The 19,227-nt window shown below is 44.9% G+C and overlaps 1 protein-coding gene and 1 long non-coding RNA gene across 3 annotated transcripts in view; one reads left to right on the top strand and one right to left on the bottom strand.

The window, feature by feature from the left end:
• Window positions 1-19,227, bottom strand: part of LOC306657741 — an 83,069-nt gene that overhangs the window by 6,133 nt on the left and 57,709 nt on the right. The window lies entirely within an intron of this gene.
• On the top strand, window positions 9,354-11,062 carry LOC306656566 (pre-mRNA-splicing regulator WTAP-like). Its single transcript, XM_079131904.1, has one exon. It carries the CDS (start codon window positions 9,590-9,592, stop codon window positions 10,043-10,045), a length of 456 nt encoding a protein of 151 aa, XP_078988030.1. The 5' UTR covers window positions 9,354-9,589; the 3' UTR covers window positions 10,046-11,062.

Below are 19,227 nucleotides of genomic sequence, written 5' to 3'. Positions count from 1 at the left end.
ACATTTTTCACCATCTTGATGTTGAATGTCTCAGATCTCAGTCCTGAATAATTTCACTAATAGTAAGATTAATAAGAACAGTCTGTAAATTGGTGAGAGCCACTTGTATGAAATTGTATATTTGGCCACTAATTGTGTCAAATTGATATTGATATTGCATTCAAATAAAGAGTTCTCAACTCCCTGGCTTTTCAGGAACCTCAATTAAACCTGTTGATGAGCCAGTTCCCTTGAGCAGCTTCAAAGATGGAGTTGAGAGGGGAGCTGGCGCTGCTAATGCAAAGGTGTCCTTGTCAGTCAAGAACAGACACCAAGGACCGGATCCCAAATGGTACCAAAAAAACGTGGCTCCCTCTGGGACCATGGTCTCCACCATGTCAGACAAAGCATTAAGGCTCTCCTTCCCCCTTTGGACTTCATGCAAACATAAACGGGAGGTGCAGAAGCTTAATGTAGCAGCTCATGACTCCTGTCATAAATCACAGGCATGAGCAGCAGCCCTTAGTCTGGGAATTTTAGAGTTTATTATGTTCTGACTCACGTAGTCGAGGATGACATCAGCACAAAGTTATGATATATAAGGTGGTGACAACCCTGACTGATGCTCACTCTTAGCTTCCCATTTCCAAGAGCCTAAATGTGTCCCTTCTCTCTCCAGATACAGTAAATTCACATTGACTTAGGAGAGACCTTCCCAAAGAAGATGTCAAGCTGTATTTAAAGGCATTTCTCTGCAGAGCAGTGGGTATTATCATCAGCCCACTCTGACTCTGCCCATGCAGAATTCTACCATGTTACCTAGGCTAGGAGCCCCTTCTCAGCAATTGCAGCTCCTGTTGTAGGGCAGCTTAAAGTAGAGAAAGCACCTCAGCTGCCATTTCCTAGTGAGGTATTGTCTTTTTCATAAAGCAAAAGTGCCCGCCATCCACACTACAGTTGTTTAACTTCAAGTACCCTCTCTCTAGGCACACACCACCCTCCTATCAAGAGGGGGAGCCTGTTTCTGAGTGCAAGAAAAATAGTGTTTCCTTGACCATTCACTCATAAGCAAAGCTTTCCTGGAGTCCTCCAGGTTGATGTGAACCCCCTCCCCAGGACCTTCTTCCACTGTAGCACCTTGATTATTAATTGTTACTAATTATTAATTCTTTATACTCATCAGATTGCAAACCCCTTGAGAGTTCCAAACACAAGGCCTGGCAGGCAGTGGGTGGTATAAGTACAGTGGTTAATTCCAAGGGCTTTGAAAACATTCAATGTCAGGTCTCATTTGGGTTTAGACATGTGACTTGGCAAGTTATTTGACTTCTCTGATTCACAAAGCAGGGTAAGAATATGTACTCCATAAGTCACCAGAGTCTGAGATGGGGCAGGAAAGGAGGAAGGAAAGAGATAATAAAAAGAGGATGAATGATGGACACCAAAATACAATTAAATAGGAGAAATGAGATCTAGAGTTCTATAACACAGTAGGATGTTATCATTAACATTTACCTGTTTTATTCAAAATAGCCAGAAGAGAGGATTTTGAATGTTTCCAAAACAGAAATGATAAATGTTTGAAGTGATGGAAATGCTAATACCCTGATTTGGCCAATATACATTGTATCCATATATGAAAATATCACATTGTCCCACAAATACGTATAACTGTATGACTCGATTAAAAATTTTAAAAAGAATATTCACCTCATGGTGTGTGTTGTGTGAGTGTTAGACAAAATAATCTGTGTAAAGTACTCAGCCTGACACAGAAAAGCCTTCAATAAATGGTAGCTACAGTTATTGGGCATTCATAAAATGTTGCAGAACAAGCAAAAGCACTTCTAAACTCTTGCCTGCTCTACTGAGATGGCTTCTTCTGGGATTCCTCTTCTGTTGTCCCTTTTATTCAATTGCCTCTCACCTTAACTACACAGTATTATTACCTAGGAAGATTTCTGATGCCTAAATAAATAATTTTTTAAAGAATTCAGAAGAAGAAAAGGAGAAGGGGAAGGAGGAAATCTGATATCCAGGCTGCTTCCCAGGCCAAGGGAATAAGAATATTTGGGTGGAACTCAGGCATCAGGAGCTTTTACAGTCTCCAGGTGACTCCAACATGCAGCCAAAGGTGAGTCACACCATGACCTTAACTAAGGACATTTCTCAAGGACCAGCCCTTGGTCTTCAGCTGGCTCTCCTGACCTGCAGGTTCTCCCTGAGGGGTTCCACCCCATTCATAAGTCCCTGCCTCCCCCAGGCTGCTGATTCTCAGGACTGTCCTCCTGTCCCATCTCCTCTCTCAAACCCCAAATATGCATTTCCTTCTGCTGCTTCACTCTCTCAGCTAGATATCTTGCTTGTCAATGAATCCAGTCCCTGTCTTTCATTCTGCCTGCCCTCCAGCAACCCTCGCCCTGGACTTCCCACCTCCAGTAAAGGCAGGATCATCTTGCCAAATGCTCAAGCTGAAAAGTCACAAAATCTTGTTTTACTCCTTACTCTCTCTCCAGCCCCACAAAAACCAACATGGAGACTCACTGATTTCATCTTCACATTACACTCACACCATCCCCATCTTTATGGTCTCTGCCCTAAAATGAAACCCCAAATGTCTCCAGCTTAGACAACAGCAGTGGTCTACCACCCCTGTGTGTCCATTCTCTCACAGGTCTTCCCATACTTTAGACAGCAAGACAGTCTAAAGATACTACTCTGGTTATTTCTCTGCTTTAAAATATAATGGCCCCTTTGGACCTCAGTCTGACTTCTTGCAAAGGCTCAGAGCTGTCTAGCATTCGAAACCAGCCACCTTTTTTCATTCTCCCACTGAAGTCCCTCTGCAGCTTATTCTCCAGCCACACAGTTCACCAACCCCACCAGGGCACACTATGCACTCCAGTCTTTTGGCCTTTGTTCAAGTCATTTCTGTCTCTCTCAATCCCCCACAGCCCCTCTTCCTCCTCCTTCTTCACTCTCTAGCTGGCCTTCTTCAGAATCGATGCATTACTCAAAACCAAGAAGAGTTCCACCTTCTGAGGGATAAAGCTTTGGCTAGTTTATCCATCCCTAGGTCACATCTAACAACAGCCTTGTCGTGACAAATTCGAGGGAAATCTCCATGATCCTCATTCTTCCATTCTTTCTTCCACTGTGAACCCTCCCAGCCCTCAGGAGAGGAGCTTGGACAACTTGCAATCTACCCTCCTTAGTAGTTTCTGCAATCGAAGATAGGTTTTCCAAGCCACTGGTGCTACTATCTCAGTGCCAAGAGGTCTGTCACCCGTCATGCCAAGAGGAACCATGGCACAGGATTCAGAACAGATTCTGAAGTCAGAGCACTTCTTAGGTTTGTGAACTTGAGCAAGTTACTTAACTTCTTGGTTTCAGAGCCTTCATTTAAAAAATGGATATAATAATAGTACTAACTTAGAGGGTTGTCATGAGAATTGAATGACTTAATATTTTAAACTCCTTAGAATAGTATTTGGTACATAGTAAGCATTATATAAGTGCTTGTTAAATAAATAGGGAATCTTGATATGTGTTAACAAGCCACCTAATAGCATATCAACCCCCTCAGGGTAAAAATAATGTCATATTTATCTGGAACAGAGTAAGTACTCAAAAAAAATGTGCATTAAGATAGCTGGAAAAAATGGAAATCGGTACATTTCTGAAATACTCTTGGACAATATGGATCAAAATGTTTAACACGACAGTTCTTTGGCCCAGTAATTCCACCTCTCAGAATGTTATTTTACAGACATATCTAAAAAAGATAAAAAGATGCATCTACAAGGGTTCATTGTAGAAAAACTTGAAATAGGCTTATTGTCTTTCAATAGAGAATCAGTTCCATAAACCAGGGACACATACGATGACGATCACTCGGCTGTTAAAAGCCGATGATGGTGCATATCTACATCCTGAAGACATGGAAAGATGTCTAGATATACCCTGAGGCTGGACAACAAGAAGGACTGTGTGATCTCAGCTTTTACACATACACGCATATGTGTGTACATATGGGGAAAGCACATCAGGAAGAATACACATCAAAGATTAGAAGTTATTACATCGAGGCAATGAGATCATGGATATTTGTACCTTTATTGTTTTTTTAAGTTAGAAAATGGTACTTTTGTAAATTAGCATGCTTTTAATTGAAATAATACTGAAATAGAGAAGTGAAAAGCCCTCTTGACCTCCCAAACTCACACCAATAGTCCTCTTCAAAGCAGTTACACAGCTTGGGAGGTGGACTCCTGTTTTTTTTTTTTTTTCTGGCAGGGGAAGGAATCCAAACATACTTGGGTACTGGGTGAGGATTTTCCTAAGATTTGGGATGTCAATAAAATGAGCACCAGTTCCTTCTACAACCTTCTAGAAGTCCAAGACCTTCCCCAAGATTTCTGTGAGTCCCCAAAGACATGTGTCCTCGTGACCTCCACTGGCTGTGGATCCCTGCTCTTACCAAATTTTCTCACTCATGACTTCCCTTCCCCGCCTCTTCTTTCCTCCTCTACCCATGCTCACTGTAATGTACAATGAAGTTCCTTTCTTCTGATTTTGCTCCAGATCACTTCCATGTATCTAGAACAATTTACTGAGAACATGACCAATGGATGGGAACTAATTTTGCAGAAAAACAACTTGTAATTCAACACAGAAGTCCTCATTGAAAGTCCCTTGCACCATCAGCCCCACCCCAACCTCAGCCACCACCTCTCTCCACAGGCTGGAGACTCAGGTAAGGTGTCTTGAACTTTACATCTCTCTCCAGACCCTCCTCATGTTGACTTCTCTGTATTTGAGAACTTATAAGCTCTGTTCAAAAAGGTCACGTTCTCTGCATTCCATCCTTAGGGAATGGAACATATGAGACCCCAAAACAGGGAGTGTAGCTGAAGCCTGAAGCCTCCAAAAACTCCCAGATGGTGCCCCTGAGACAGAAGTGGTGGCTCAGCATGTCCACAGAGCGCTGATCTGTGCAGGTGAGGTCTTCACCTTACTCCAAGGGACAGGAATGATTCTAGAGCCAGTAACTCTCTCAGTCTGTTCTCCCTATCTGTGGGTTCTACATCCACCAATGCAACCAAATATGGATGCAAAATATTTTTAAAATTGGTTTATATTGATGATGCACAGGCTTTTTTCTTATCATTATTCCTTAAACAATACAGTTTAACAACTATTTTGTATAGAATTTACATTGCATCTAGAGATGCTTCAAAGGATATGAGAGGATGTGCCTAGGTTACCTGCAAGCACTAGGCCATTTTATATAAGGGACTTAAGCATCCTCAGATTTGTTGTTCATAGGAGGTCCTGGAACCAACCCCCTGGGGACATACTGCATACTGTCATAGAGCCAGACAAGCGTGGTGTGCGATCCAAAAAGCAGGCAAAGGAGTCCCCTGGGAGTTGGTCATTAAAATCAGCATCTATGACACAGGATTTCTTTAAAATTTTGACTCTTTGTTGGAAGACAGAAAATCTCTCCCAGCTCCACTTGCCAAGGCAAAAGCCTGAGCAGACAGGCTGACACAACCCAGAAAGAAATTGGGGGTGCAATGGGTTCCCTGGTACAAACTACTAGGCACAGGGGGCACTCTCAGGAAAAGCAATGCAGGGCCTGGAGGGGACAGTGGTAATGGGTCCTGCAACATGCTCTGGAGGTGTCATTTACCAGCAGGTCCTGGAGGCAGAGCAGTAGAGACTGACAATGAGTCTTCAAGCCCCGGCCACTGTAGCAAAATTTCAAATGCCTTGGTCCCCATGGCTGACTGCCTAACACACACACAGGTAGCTGGGGATGCAGGGGAAGATGGGGGCTCAGATGCTAATGCTCTGGCTGTATACCACATAAAGGGAAGAGCCTGTCTTCATCTGTGTGGAGACAGCACAGGAACTCTGAGCCAGCTCCAGGGAGAGCCCACGCCAGACTATCTCAAGATGATATAGACACCTGAGGTTGTGCCCTGACACTCAACCTCCAGGGGAGTAGAATCTGCCCCCACCTCTATACAAGGGCTCCAGCCTAGACCCAGCTGGGGTCAGCAATACTACCAATGGAGACAACTAGAAATTGTCTCTTGGTGCTCAACAAAGAGACAGTGGCAGATCCAAGAAAGAGTAAAGAATATTAGTCCCTGAGCTGGCTGAGGGCCCCTCAACCATGTAAGTTATGCACACTGGAATCAGGAATACCAATTGGACAGAAACCTGAAACCCTGATAACCAGAGCAAGTAGCTCAGTGTAAACCCCTTCCTTCCTCTGTGGAAAAGATTCTTCTCATCACTCGTAAGTAACAATATGTCCTCCAGTCACAAAACAGTATTTTAATTCTTCCTTAAGACCTCTGTAGGAAGTATGGAGCATGCAGGGACATGGCGACAGGTATCTCAAGAGGCTCTGGTGGGGGGCAGGGAAGCCAGAAAGAAACAAATTTCAAATGTGAACCCAAGACTTTTCATCCCCACGGACCCTCCGCCTCCACCACAGCAGACTCACCTCCGCCATGGTAGACTCACCTCCGCCAAGCTCCAGCAACAGTTATCATTCTGTCCTCAGCATGTCAACAAATGACCTTGCTCCCAACTATGAAGAGGTGGAGGTTGGTGACCCCGTGAAACCCTCACCTTCTCAGCACTGACATTTGAACCCTTCAGATGGAATCAACAGTCCCTGGGATCCGAGCAGCGCCGGTGCATGTGCTAGACAGGCATGGGGGTCCCCACACTAATCACGTGACAGCTGAAGCACGAGCCACATGTAGCAACATCTTCCTGTGCGTGCTCTACACAATCTTCCTTACTCTTTCCAGGAGTCATTGTTTGAATCCCCATTTTCCAAACGAGGAATCTGAAACTCAGAAAGATTAGCCCAAAAAGTCACAGAGCAAAGGAAATGAGATTCCAAAAGTCATCCTGGGAGGGAACAGAAATGAACAGGCATTTATTGGGTAACAACTAGGTGCCAAGGACTCTTCTAAGGGCTTGAGGGACAAAAGTGAAAAGAAAGTCTCTCTGCTCTGAAGAAGTGCAAGGTCTCTGAGAGAGAATTATGCAATGCAAATGACAGTGCAGCCATGTGAGGCCAGCAGTTAATTCGGGAGCCACCGCAGGGCCCGGGCTTACTCCTCAGTTGCTGCCCTTTCTGTCTCTGCCTCCCTACTGGACTCTGAGCATGGAGAGAGCATTCTACAGCTGTCTACACGGAGGCCCTGCCACACAGCCTCACCCATGAAAAAGCCACCTCCACTGAAAGAGTCATGCTATGAGGAGGAAAAATAAAGGCAGAACACAAACATTCACTGGAATGTAAACATGGTGATATCCACACCCTCAAGAAGCGGAGAACACAGCAGGGATGCAGAGAAGCAGGACAGAAAGAGAGGCGTGACCATCTCAGGGCTCAAACCAAAAGAGCTCTCCTCTCATGGGAAGCTGAAAGTTCTACACGGGTTGAAAGACGGCAGGAGAACTGGAAGGCAGGACTTCCGGTTCAACACAGCCTCTAGCAAGAGGGGCGGTCACCTGGTAAACCCCAAGCCCTGGTCTCTGAAATGGGAGCAATCACACCCTCTGCCCACTGCATCCCAATGTGGTGAGGCTCACGCAGTCCACTAAGAGAATCCTAAAGAGCACTTCCTAACCATCAGTAGTATTCAGCCCAGGGGCTACAGCAGCTCCCATGTTTCTTTCTAGCAGATGGGCATGAAGGTCACGGCAAGCCCAGCAGGATAAGTGGCAACTCATGCCAGGAAGGAAGAAAGAGCTGACCAGGTCCCACCAAGCTTTCTCAGCAGCCTCAACTCAGGCTGTCCCCAAGGAGCACCCACAGTGCCCACAGTGCCCTTTCACCCCTGGGTGCTGGGCCAGGACACATCAGCAGACTAGCAGCACTTCTTGCCCAAGGAGAGAGACCTGGGAGGCCCTCACCCACCTGGGCAAGCTGTACTAGACACTCCCTCTACCAGAAAATCCATTCCTCCATTGCTTGACTAAGGCCACACCGCATGGTATAGATCTCACTCACCTGGGGAGCAGCAGGCCTGGGCTCAGGCCTCATCTCTGCCTCATGTGAGCTGCCCTTCCTGGGGAAGGGCACCCACCTCTTGAGGATCCCGTTGCCATACTTATACAGGGGGTTCCTGAGCTCATACTTGCTTAATCTCAGCACCATTAGCATTGTGGGTCAGATGATTCCACGTTGTGGAGAGTTTGTCCTGTGTATTAGGGAATGTCTCTGTACCCCTTGGAGGCTAGTAGCACACCCACAACCCCATCATGACAACCAAAAATGTTTCCAAAATACTCCCCAGTTGAGAAGCACTACATTAGGTGATTCCTACAGACCTCTGACCTGCTTCAACTTCCCCAGCCCAGGCACCAACCCCTCAGTACAGGTCTCCCACACCTGAAACACTCCCCTTCACGTTGATGGTCACCTCCTCTTCAACAACCCCAGCCTCAGCAAAGCCATTCACCTCCATCCCTGGGTTTCCTCATTATCTATGCTCCTGAGGTTCATCAAAGGATCGTGAGTGTTATAGTTTGGATGTGAGGTGTTCCCCAAAAGCTCAAATGCAAGGCAATGCAAGAAGGTTCAGAGAAGAAATGATTTGGTCACAGAAGTCTTAAGCCATCAGTGAACAGACCCCTGCTGGGATTAACTGAGTGGTAACTGAAGCAGTGGGGTGTGGCTGGAGGAGGTGGGAACTGGGGCGTGGGAATACATTTGTATCTGGTGAGTGGAATCTCTCTCTGCTTCCTGATCATCATGTTGTGAGCTGCTTCCCTCTGCCATACTCTTCTGCCATGATATTCAGTCTCACCTCAAGCCCCAAAGAATGGAGCCGACCTTCTATGGACTAAGACCCCTGAAACCATGAGCACTCAAATAAACTGTTCCTCCTCTACAACTGTTCTGGTCAGATCCTTTAGTAAAGCAGGGAAATGGCTGCTAAAACAGTGAGAGATGGAAGCCTTGGCAGAGAGGACCCAGCTCTCATGTCACAGGCCCCAAAGGAAAGGGAGAGTGCTGGGATGGCCTAGGAGCTGAGCAGACCTAAATTTAAATCCTGGCTCTGCTAGGTGACCTTCACTGATTCACATCATCTCCTCAAGTTTCAATGGCCTGCCTAAAAGGGAGAATAAAAAGGTAAAATAACTCCGTAGGGTTGACATGCAGAATAAATGAGGTAGTACTGAAAGGGCCTGTTGCTCAGGATGTGTGGTCTCTTCTTTTCCAGTCTAAGTGTGTCTGTGGGAAGAAACTCAGGTGTCCACCGGCGGCCGCCGTCCCGTGATGCCTCGCGGCTGACCTCCGACCTCGCCGGCCCGCCCCGCGCTTTGGCCGCTTCCCTCCCCGCCCCCACGGCGCTGGCTGAGCCCCGGCGGCCGCGGGGCGCGCGCCGGACTCCGGGAAGGGCCGGGCGTGGCGCCGGGGTGCAGCTGCTCCATTACGGCTGGAGGCCCCGCTCGGGCCGGGCGGACGGCCGGCCTCCCCTCGCCTTTCCTGCCCCGGCGGGGCCCCGCCGCGGGCGGGCGGGCGGCTGCGGCTGCGGCCGCGGCCGGGAGGCGACTCCTCGGATTCAAGATGACCAACGAAGAACCTCTTCCAAAAAAGGTTCGACTCAGTGAAACAGACTTTAAAGTTATGGCACGAGATGAGTTAATTCTAAGATGGAAACAATATGAAGCCTATGTTCAAGCTTTGGAGGGCAAGTACACAGATCTTAACTCAAATGATGTAACAGGCTTAAGGGAGTCTGAAGAAAAACTAAAGCAACAGCAGCAGGAGTCTGCACGCAGGGAAAACATCCTTGTAATGCGACTAGCGACCAAGGAACAAGAGATGCAAGAGTGTACTACTCAAATTCAGTACCTCAAGCAAGTCCAGCAGCCGAGTGTCGCCCAACTGAGATCAACAATGGTAGACCCAGCGATCAACTTGTTTTTCCTAAAAATGAAAGGCGAACTGGAACAGACTAAAGACAAACTGGAACAAGCCCAAAATGAACTGAGTGCCTGGAAGTTTACGCCTGATAGGTAAACAAATCATACTGCCCCGTCAAGACTTCCCTGACAGTCCCACCACTACAAGACAGCTGTGGTGGGACAGCCAAGTACTCGTTTCCACACCAAGACTCAGACTTTTTGAGCAAAAAAAAAAAAAAAAAGCCACATTCTTATACCGTGCAGCTTGTAATGGTTAATGTAAAACTTACCCGATGAACCTTGTGTTTCAGCTTTTTTCTCTTCCCCTTCCCCTTGCTTCTGAGGCCTGATGTCGTCGGACTATTCCGAAGAAGAGGCCATCTCCGAAAAATTCCCCTTCTAGAACATGTAGACACTTGAGAAATGTTTCTGTTTGAAGAAAATAGAGGGAGAAACAGAAGTCTTAAGTCTGTGGCACACTGTGTCTTCAGACAGTTTGGAGGATTGAAAACCTAGAGATTTAAAATCATGAATTGAACATGTAAAATTCCAGTAAAATGTAAAAACGGAATATGCATCGCTCTTAACCTTGAGCATAATGACTTAGAGACACTGTGTATCAGTTTTGCCAATAAGACTGTGGACTTCGTGATTGTTGTTGAACTTCTGGGTCAAAACTCAAATGAGGTGATTTTGCCTTTAAAGGGTTTTTTGCTGAGAACCAACTTTATTAGTCACAAGAAAATCAAATAACAGATGTCCGTACAAGTAGTGCATATATCTAACCATTTAGCTTAGGGCTCTATATCACATGACGGAGCCTTAAATCAATGCGGTTTTCATCAATGGTTTGTTCTTTGGTTGCAAAAACTAGACAATCTTAACTGAGGACTGTACAAACATGAAGGTGTGGTATCCAACTTCAGGTTTAAACTGTTTGAAGCATTATAAACATTCATTTCACAACTAGATTGTATAAGGATATTGGCTGTGATGAGACTCACTGCATTATTTTTTTCCAGTAGTGAACTTTATGAAACCCCATCCCATTCAACAGGCACATGTCAAAAGAGCATTGTTGTTGGTGTTAATGGGGGATGTGTTCCTTCATTGTATTTGGGCCTTTTGTATTACACTCGATATTAAATTAAATGTGCCTTGGAAAAAAAAAAAAAAAAAAGAAACTCAATGAAGGAAACCATCTAGCTCTTTGACCTGCCTCCTCTCTAAAACCTAAGTTCACACCCATGGTTGTGGTCCATCTCTCTTGGCTGTGCCAATGCACAGCTGGAGGCACTGGCCAGTTTCCCTCTGGCCTCAGCAGCAGATCCTGGTCCGTGGGCCAGCTCCCCAAGAGGAGAGCCAACCCTCATCTTCAGAGCAGGAACCAAGATGAAGCCACTAGGTCCATTTTCACGTGGTTTCAATACACCTAACAAGTGGGAAAAGCTGCCAGGGAATTTATCACTTGCTGAAGACAGAGCCCTCTCTCCTTTAACCCTGTTCCATCTCCCTTCCTGCCCATCCTCCCCAATCCTCACAGTTGAGTTACTTAATGGAAAAGAAGCCAAACCAACAGGAAACAGGGCTGCCTGTCTATTTGTGGTGAACACAGTGAAATCTCACTTCAAAACAAATCCAGGAGCACAGGCTGGGCTCTGAGTGATTGCCTACCGATGAAGCACCTCCCTCCTCATGTGCTGAGCTGAGGTCTCTCTGACACCAGGAGAAGTATGCAGAGAAAGTGTAAGGATTCTGCAGGGTGTATGTTATATCTACCTGTCTTCCCAACCTTCTCGTGTCAGATAGAGTGTCAGAGCACAGCAAGTGCTTCTGGAGGGCTGAGCGAAAGGAGGCCAAGGCAAAGGCCTTGCTCTTTTCCTCAAGGAGTAAGAGTGACCTGCCACAAACAGTGGTGCCAGGAGTAAGTCAGTTCATATTTTAAGTGCTTCAGACAGTTTCTGAGATATAATAAGTGCTAAGTAAGTGTACCCTGTTGTAATCACCATCATCATTGTTACTACTGTCATTGTCATCATTCTCACTCTCTGTTCCCAGTCATTTGTCTCTGTTCCCAGAGACAGATGAAACCCAGTGCAGCACCATGATCCTCTTAGGCTTTCATTGCTATGACCACAATCAAAGCCAATGATTATTGAGAACTTACTATGTCTGTTTCCTTTAGTCACTGCAACCATTCTATGTAGTTGGTATTATGATCTTCATTTTATAGACAAGAAAACTGAGGCTTTGGGAAAGTTATCCAAGGACACCAGTAAGCAAAGAAGTCACTAGACATCATGTCTAATTTGGCTTAAGTCTGTCTACTCCAAAGTCTAAATTTCACTGGGTAGCACAGCCTGCACTCCCCTGGAAATATCTGAAACATAGAACAAATATTCTCACCATGAGGTCACATTTAAGAAGTGTCCCAGAAAATTCTTCAATATTTGTAGATCTCTGGTTACAAACAGTAAAACCTGATTTTTGCCTAACTTAAGCAAAAGGGGCTATAATGGAAGGAGACTGAGGACTCTCAGAATTGACCAATGGCTGGGACCCAGGCCTGGATACTGCTAGAGACCTAAGCAGCTCCTGGAAGCAGGAAATCTACGAATGGTCTGATGGCAGGAATGGCAGATGAAGACACCACCAGTGATTTGATGACATCAGAAATGTGCAGCCTTTTCTGACTTGTTCAAGATGCAAATTCCAAGAAAGGAGCATTCACTTGGCTGGCTAGGGTCACAGGTCCACCCCTTGTTTACAGGAGGTCAGGGCCCTACAAACTAAAACCACTGGGAAAGAGATAATTGTCCCAAAGGCTACTGGGGTGCTGTTAGGAATGAGAAATGGAGACTGGGTGGACCAAAGGATGCTAGCCACTCCCATGAGGCTTCCCAAAGTCTTCATGCTATGGTGGTGCCCCAGGGAAAGGTGTCCTCTGGTGAGAGGTGAGTCAAGCCATCTTGCAGAGAAAGCAGATGAATTCTGCACTGTATGTGTGATGTCAATCCATCTGTCCACACATCTGATGTTTCCCTACATCAGAAAGAAAACATTAGAACATGTTTCTTGGGGCATGACAGAACTAAATAAAAATCTTAATTTGCTAGACTTTGAAAGAAACTTAGAATTAACTTGTTTACCCTCCTCCCCCTTTTTTTACACATGCAAACTAAAGACAGTAAGTTACCCCAAATCACACCTCTGGTTAGAGGCAGAGTCAGGATGAAGATAACGGGTTCTGCAGGCCAGCCAGAGCTTCTACACTAAACAACCAAGATTACTCACCACCCTGAAGCACTGCCAACCTTCCGAGTTCCCTGTCAGGCCCTGTGCAGTCCCAGGGATCTTCCTGGGGGTCTGGAAAATCACATCAATCATCTACTGTAGACGTTGTAGGGCCTCTCTCTTCTGAGGGAGCAGACAGCATCTATAGAGGAGACAGAGAACCCTAGAGAAAAGGGAATGTTGGCCAGCCATGAGACACACACTTTGGATCTGAAAAGGAAGGAGAATGGCTGCTTATTCCTGTCCCCCTTCTTCACATCCCTTCCAGGCTCATGTAGTCCTTCTCTGATGTATCGTTTTCCTGTCAGGAGTCCCTTGATAGTCACTGTGACCAGCTTCCCCAGCATGCTGATGCAGAGATGTCTGGGAGCACACCCAGATGCCTAACTCATACAAACATGGCCCTGTCAGTTCCTGGTCTTTGGATCATGACTTCTAGGCTGCCTTGCTGATGCTCTAATTTACACTCTGCATCTCTGCAGAGGCAGAAGAAAGAGGAGACAAAGGGGGATGTGTGTCCCCAGGTGTGGTCTCTGCAACAAAAGGTAGTTTTTGCCAATTCTAGCCCAGCTATGTAGCCTACAGATAGTAAGTACCAGCATATGTACAAGGTTACCCAGGGGCAGCGCTAGCCTGTCACCTCCATGTGCTCCCTGCTCATATCCTAAGTCAAAGTTGTGAGATAAGAAATTAAATGCCACCCGATCAGACTTCTGGGTAATGAAGAAAATTCATTGCCTTAGTTGCTTTTTAAACGAGTTTCTGAGAAGGTTGATGCTGCTACCAGAGAAAGGTCTCAGGCAGGAGCAAACTTCCACTGAGAAGGCAGAAAATCATTAGGAAATTGTTTCTTCTTTCCAGATGTAGGAAAGCCTGCATTCCCCTAAATAGTGTCCTCTTCAAAACTTTCAAGATCATGAAAAGCAGTAAAAGCATGGAGAAACTAACACTGATGGGAGGAGCCTCGGACCTTGTGAAGAGGTTTTGGTATGAAATCCCAGTTGGATGGTGGAACAGCAAGAAGATAGAAGAGGAAGAACTGGTGACCTCACAACCTTGTAGCCTGCACCAAAAAATGTCGACAGTAAACTGGGAGAAGGGTATTTGGGGATCTTGTGCTAATTTTGCAATGTTTCTTAAAACATAAAATTAAAAGTTTGTCAATGTGGGAGAGGAATCTCACACAGAGCAAGGGTTGTACCAACCCTCCTTACTAAACCCAGCAGGGGGCCCTGAAACAGGCACAGTTAAGAGCAAATCGAGCTCACTCTCACTCAGGCCCTGGGCATGCAGAGATACGATGGCAGAAATGCCAGAGGAAGGAAGCAAAGAGAAGGCCCAGAGGTGCCAGACTAACAAACCGCAGCAGCAGAAAGTCAGGCAATGTCACAGGGACATCGCTCATCCTCGAGAAGAATAGAAAGCACATAAACATCAAGCTGGGCTGGCTCAGGTGCTAAGCTTCCAGATTGAAAAAATACAAGAAGAAAGAAAGAAATGCTGTTCTTTTTAATAAAGGAAAATCTTAAAATGTTAAAGTAGCATTAAAAAGGGAGCCAAGAGGTCAGGCAAACAAAGGGTGGGGATGGGAGAGAGAAGCACAGTCTCTGCCGCTCACAGTTCAGGAGACAGAAATCAATCTGACTGTGCAAACAAGCTCCCTAGAAACCAAGTGTGCCCTTGCCAAGCTCCAAGTCCTCCTCCCCACACTGTCTGCCCCAGGCTGCCTGACGGTAGCTAGAAGGGCAGCAAAGGCTGGTGCCCCACGTGGTGCACAGACTGAGCCTCCCCCAGAAGCCCAGCTGGCTGGGAAATCACAAAGCCCCACCTTCTCCCAGCACCTCCACCTCCATTCGACAGCCCCCTCTTCCAGATGAAAAACAAAGGAAACTGAATCTCCAGGACCAGGTCTTCACATCCAGGGCACATCTCAGAGTCTGTAATGCTTTTGACTCTTTCTCTTCCTTTTCCACCTCTCCGTTTATTCACCCAGCAGTAGTGCATGGTGGCTCTCAGACTTCCTACAGATTAGATCTTCTAACCTTGGTCACTAGCCTGACAATTTAATGCCATCTCAGAACCAAGGATGCCAATGGTGAGCAATTTGAGTTATGCTTGTGTAATTAACAAGTGGCAGAGCTTGGACAAACACCGGTCAAACTTCAGAGCCAGAGAGGTGTCCCCTTCGTTGTTACTACACATGAGGTCCTGGGGGAGTATAAGAAACTATTTTTCAAGTGGTCCCTATCCTCAAGAAGATGAACAAAGAGATCAAAAGTATTCCCATACAATCCAATGGCATAAACACTTATTAATAATTAAATCTAAGTAAATGATAAAAATGTGACTTGAAACTGTAATGTGAATGTTAGTGGATTCTGAACATGTAAGAGGCATGCTCTAAAAAAAGTTAATAACCAAAAACTAAAATTTCCATTAGTTCAACAAAACCAGAGGGGCATAATAATTATTTCATTTTTATAATTGTTGTAGAAATATGTTTAAATATGTATATTAAATGTTAAATGTAAACACTAGAGGCATATGAATTCATATTAAAACTTCCAATTCACCAGAGAAAGGAAAAAAGGGAATAAAGAAGTGTCATCAATTTGACAAATACAAGTAAAGGAGAAATGAGGAAACCAATAGAAAGTGTAATAAATAGAACACATAAAATTGAATGGCAGGATTGAGACCAAACATCCTGGGTACCAAATATATAGCAGAGAATTAAGTTCTGTTCTGAAAAATGAAGATCCTTAAAATGGGTTTGAAAAACAAAAATCCAATCATATGCTCTTTATAAGATATGAACATAAAACAATAAAGGAACTTATTTGAGAATAAACAAAGAATAGAATAGTAATCTGGGTCATACATACACAGGCCAGGGTGGCCTCTGGTATGTCTGAAGAGCAAAAGGAAGGATCAAAATTTTATGAAGACAGAGAAATCAATGAAGTTATGTAGAAGACATTTCATTGGCACTCTGGTGCCTGCAGAAACTGGTGAGCTCTGACTGGTAAGGACTGTCCCTCCTATTTGCTATTATATCACCAGGGGCATACAGCAGGAACTCAGTAACTCTCTGTTGTAGGAATGGTAACTAGCAGAACCTACAATAGCCCCCAAAGATCTCTCCTCCTGCAACGTATGCCTCCTTGAGTGTGAGCTGGTCTGAGAAACCCAGTTCTAACAAATAGAGCAAAGCAAAAGTAATGGGATGTGACTTCCGAGATTAGACCACAAAAAGACAGGGTTTGGGGAGGGCTTTCAGACTTTTTCGGGTCACTGGCCGCTGTGTCATGAGGACACTCGGGTAGCTTAAGGAGAGTGCCATGTGGTGAGGAGCTGCATGAACTGACTTGTGTTCCTCTAAAACTCATGCATTGAAACCCTAACCCCCAATGGGACTGTATTTGGAGATATGGCCTTAAAGGGGCCAACTGGACAAAAGAATGAGGTCCTAATTCAGTAGAACTTGTGTCCTTATATGAAGAACGTATCCTTACACTAGAGATGTTCAGGCCTAGGAGAAAAAAAATAAAAGGCCATGTGAAAACAAAGCAAGAAGGTGGTCTCTGGTAAGACCAGGAGAGAGACTTAGGAGAATCTGACCCTGCCAGCACCTTGATCTTGGACTCCCAAGCTCCAGAACTAAGTCATGAAATTCCTGTTGTTCAAGTCACCAGGTCTGTGGTATTTGTTTGGGGCAGGCCTAGCAGACTAAAACAGGAACAAAGGGCATCGGAATAAGCTTCAAAGTTGAGCTTTGAAATCACTGTGTCTTAGCCTCAGCTTGACTACAAACCCAGGAGAGATCAGGGCCAGGAGTGCCCAGCTAAGCCATGCCCAGATTCCCAACCAACAGAAACTGGGAGATAATGAAATGATTGTTGTCCTAAGCTACTAAATTTTTATGTAATAATGCAGCTGTAAGTTAACTAACTCCATGAATGAACAATTCTTTGAGTTAGGTAAACAGAGTGTTATGTTATCCCCAGTTTTTAGGAGAGAAAGCTTAAGCTCAAAGAAACAATCTTGCCTATGGTCAAAGAGCCTGGCAGACCCTTACAAGGGAGAAGGGAGGAAATTGAAGATAATGCTGGACAACGTAAGTTCCGCCTTGGGCCACCCTGCAAAGCCTCTTCAGTTAGGAATACTGACAAACATTCCTGAAACACCTCAGAATGTCATCCTAATGGTCTCCTTGAGTCTTGACTGCCAAACACAAGAGGTATTTTAACAAGGTTTACTTTGGCTTGCTTACCACTTGCAGTAATGAGGCCCCTTGGACACCATCTAAGGCAACACCCTCCACCCTCCCTCACACCAAAATGTGAGAGTCACATCAGAACAGCCTCTAACGTGCAGAATCTTATCAGAAATTATAATAGCAGAGACTTGTGCATGTATAACTAAATAGAACAAACAATTAAAAAAAAAAGACTTGGTGGAACACACACTGGATTCTAGGAAGTCTTTTGACATTTCGTTATATTCATTTATTTATGTGAAGTAATTCTACTATTATCTTCATTTTACAGATGAGAAATCTGAGGCACGAAGGGTTGAACTATTTGTCGGTCACCCAGCCAGCAAGTGGTAGCGCCAAGACTTAAAGTCAGGTAATGCAGCTCCAGAGTTAACGTTCTGACAAAATTTTTCTCTAGGTCTTCATGTTATTTAATACCCACAATATAATAGTAACTTGCTGGAAACCTCTGAATTCCACAGCCCCATTAGTTTTGTTAGTTTGTTTTAGTTTTTGTTTTTATTAGTGAATTATAGTTGTACACAATAGTTGGGCTCATTTTGACATCATACATGCATGAATCTTAATTTATTCCAGTGCAGATTCTGATGCCCCCTTTCCCTCCTCTCTGCCCGCTCCCATTCCCTTTCCTCTACTCTACTGGTCTACTTTCCACTCGTTTTATTTATCTATTTTCAATTGGTGCTTTATAGACATACATAAAGGTGGAATATTTTTATATGCACCTAGCATGATTTTATTAAATTCATTCCATACTTCCTGCACTTTCCCATTCCTCCTCCTGCCGTCTCAATCTCCTTCTTCTACTCCACTGATCTTCCCTTTATCCTTGATATCCAACCCATTCCATTTTCTTCCCCCATACTTTGCTCTAGCTTTCACATGAGAGGAAACATTTGACCTTTGACATTCCGAGTCTGAATTATTTCACTTAGCATGATGTTCTCCAGCTCCATCCATTTATCAGCAAATGCCATAATTTCATTCTTCTTTATGACTAAGTAAAACCCCATTGGGCATACGTACCACATTTTTTTTTCCATCCATCTATTGACAAGCACCTGCACTGGCTCCATAGCTTGGCTATTGTGAATTGTGCTGCTATAAATATTGAGGTGGATGTATCACTATAGTATGCTGATTTTAGTTCTTTTGGATAAATACCAGAGTGACATAGATAGATCATGTGATGGTTCTATTCCTAGTTTTTTGAGGAACCTCCATACTGCTTTCCACATGGTTGTACTAATTTGCAGTCCCACCAACAATGTATGAGCTCCACTAGTTTTTAAATATCAAAGGGAAAATTATCACATCTCACAAAGGCCATCTTGCCATGAATGCCTGATGGAAAACCTTTTAAGGGCTCCCTGACCATGTCCTTGGTGTGGTTCTTGAGGTCTCCCAGGCTCTGACTCCTGCCAAATCCCCAGCCTGAGCTCACTTCTCCATACTCTACTTACTCGTCCAGTCAAAATTCCTCTTTGCTGTAATCCAGAAGTCCAGTCAGGTACCTCTCTACCCATGCACAGGCTCTGCCTTGGAAACTGCTCTCATTCATCTCTCTTCCTGCTAATCAGCACTCATTCTTCTGGTTAAGTCTTGCCTTCACTTCACCCAGGCCAAGGCACCCCAACCCTGCCCACACCGTCCCAAGTCCCACTAGCCCAGTGCTAGTGTTCTGCCCTCCCTCCTTCTTTGGACTCTGGTTTCTGCAAAGACAG

Source organism: Sciurus vulgaris (genome assembly GCF_902686455.1).
Source record: "Sciurus vulgaris genome assembly, chromosome: 3".
NCBI classification, from domain to species: Eukaryota; Metazoa; Chordata; class Mammalia; order Rodentia; family Sciuridae; genus Sciurus; species Sciurus vulgaris.
The sequence above is the reverse complement of the archived record's forward strand: the minus strand, read 5'-3'. Positions and strand labels throughout refer to the sequence as shown.

Bases quoted from the DNA above. Each gene is read 5' to 3' on its own strand.
- LOC306656566 (XM_079131904.1), top strand. From the start codon at position 9,590: ATGACCAACGAAGAACCTCTTCCAAAAAAGGTTCGACTCAGTGAAACA.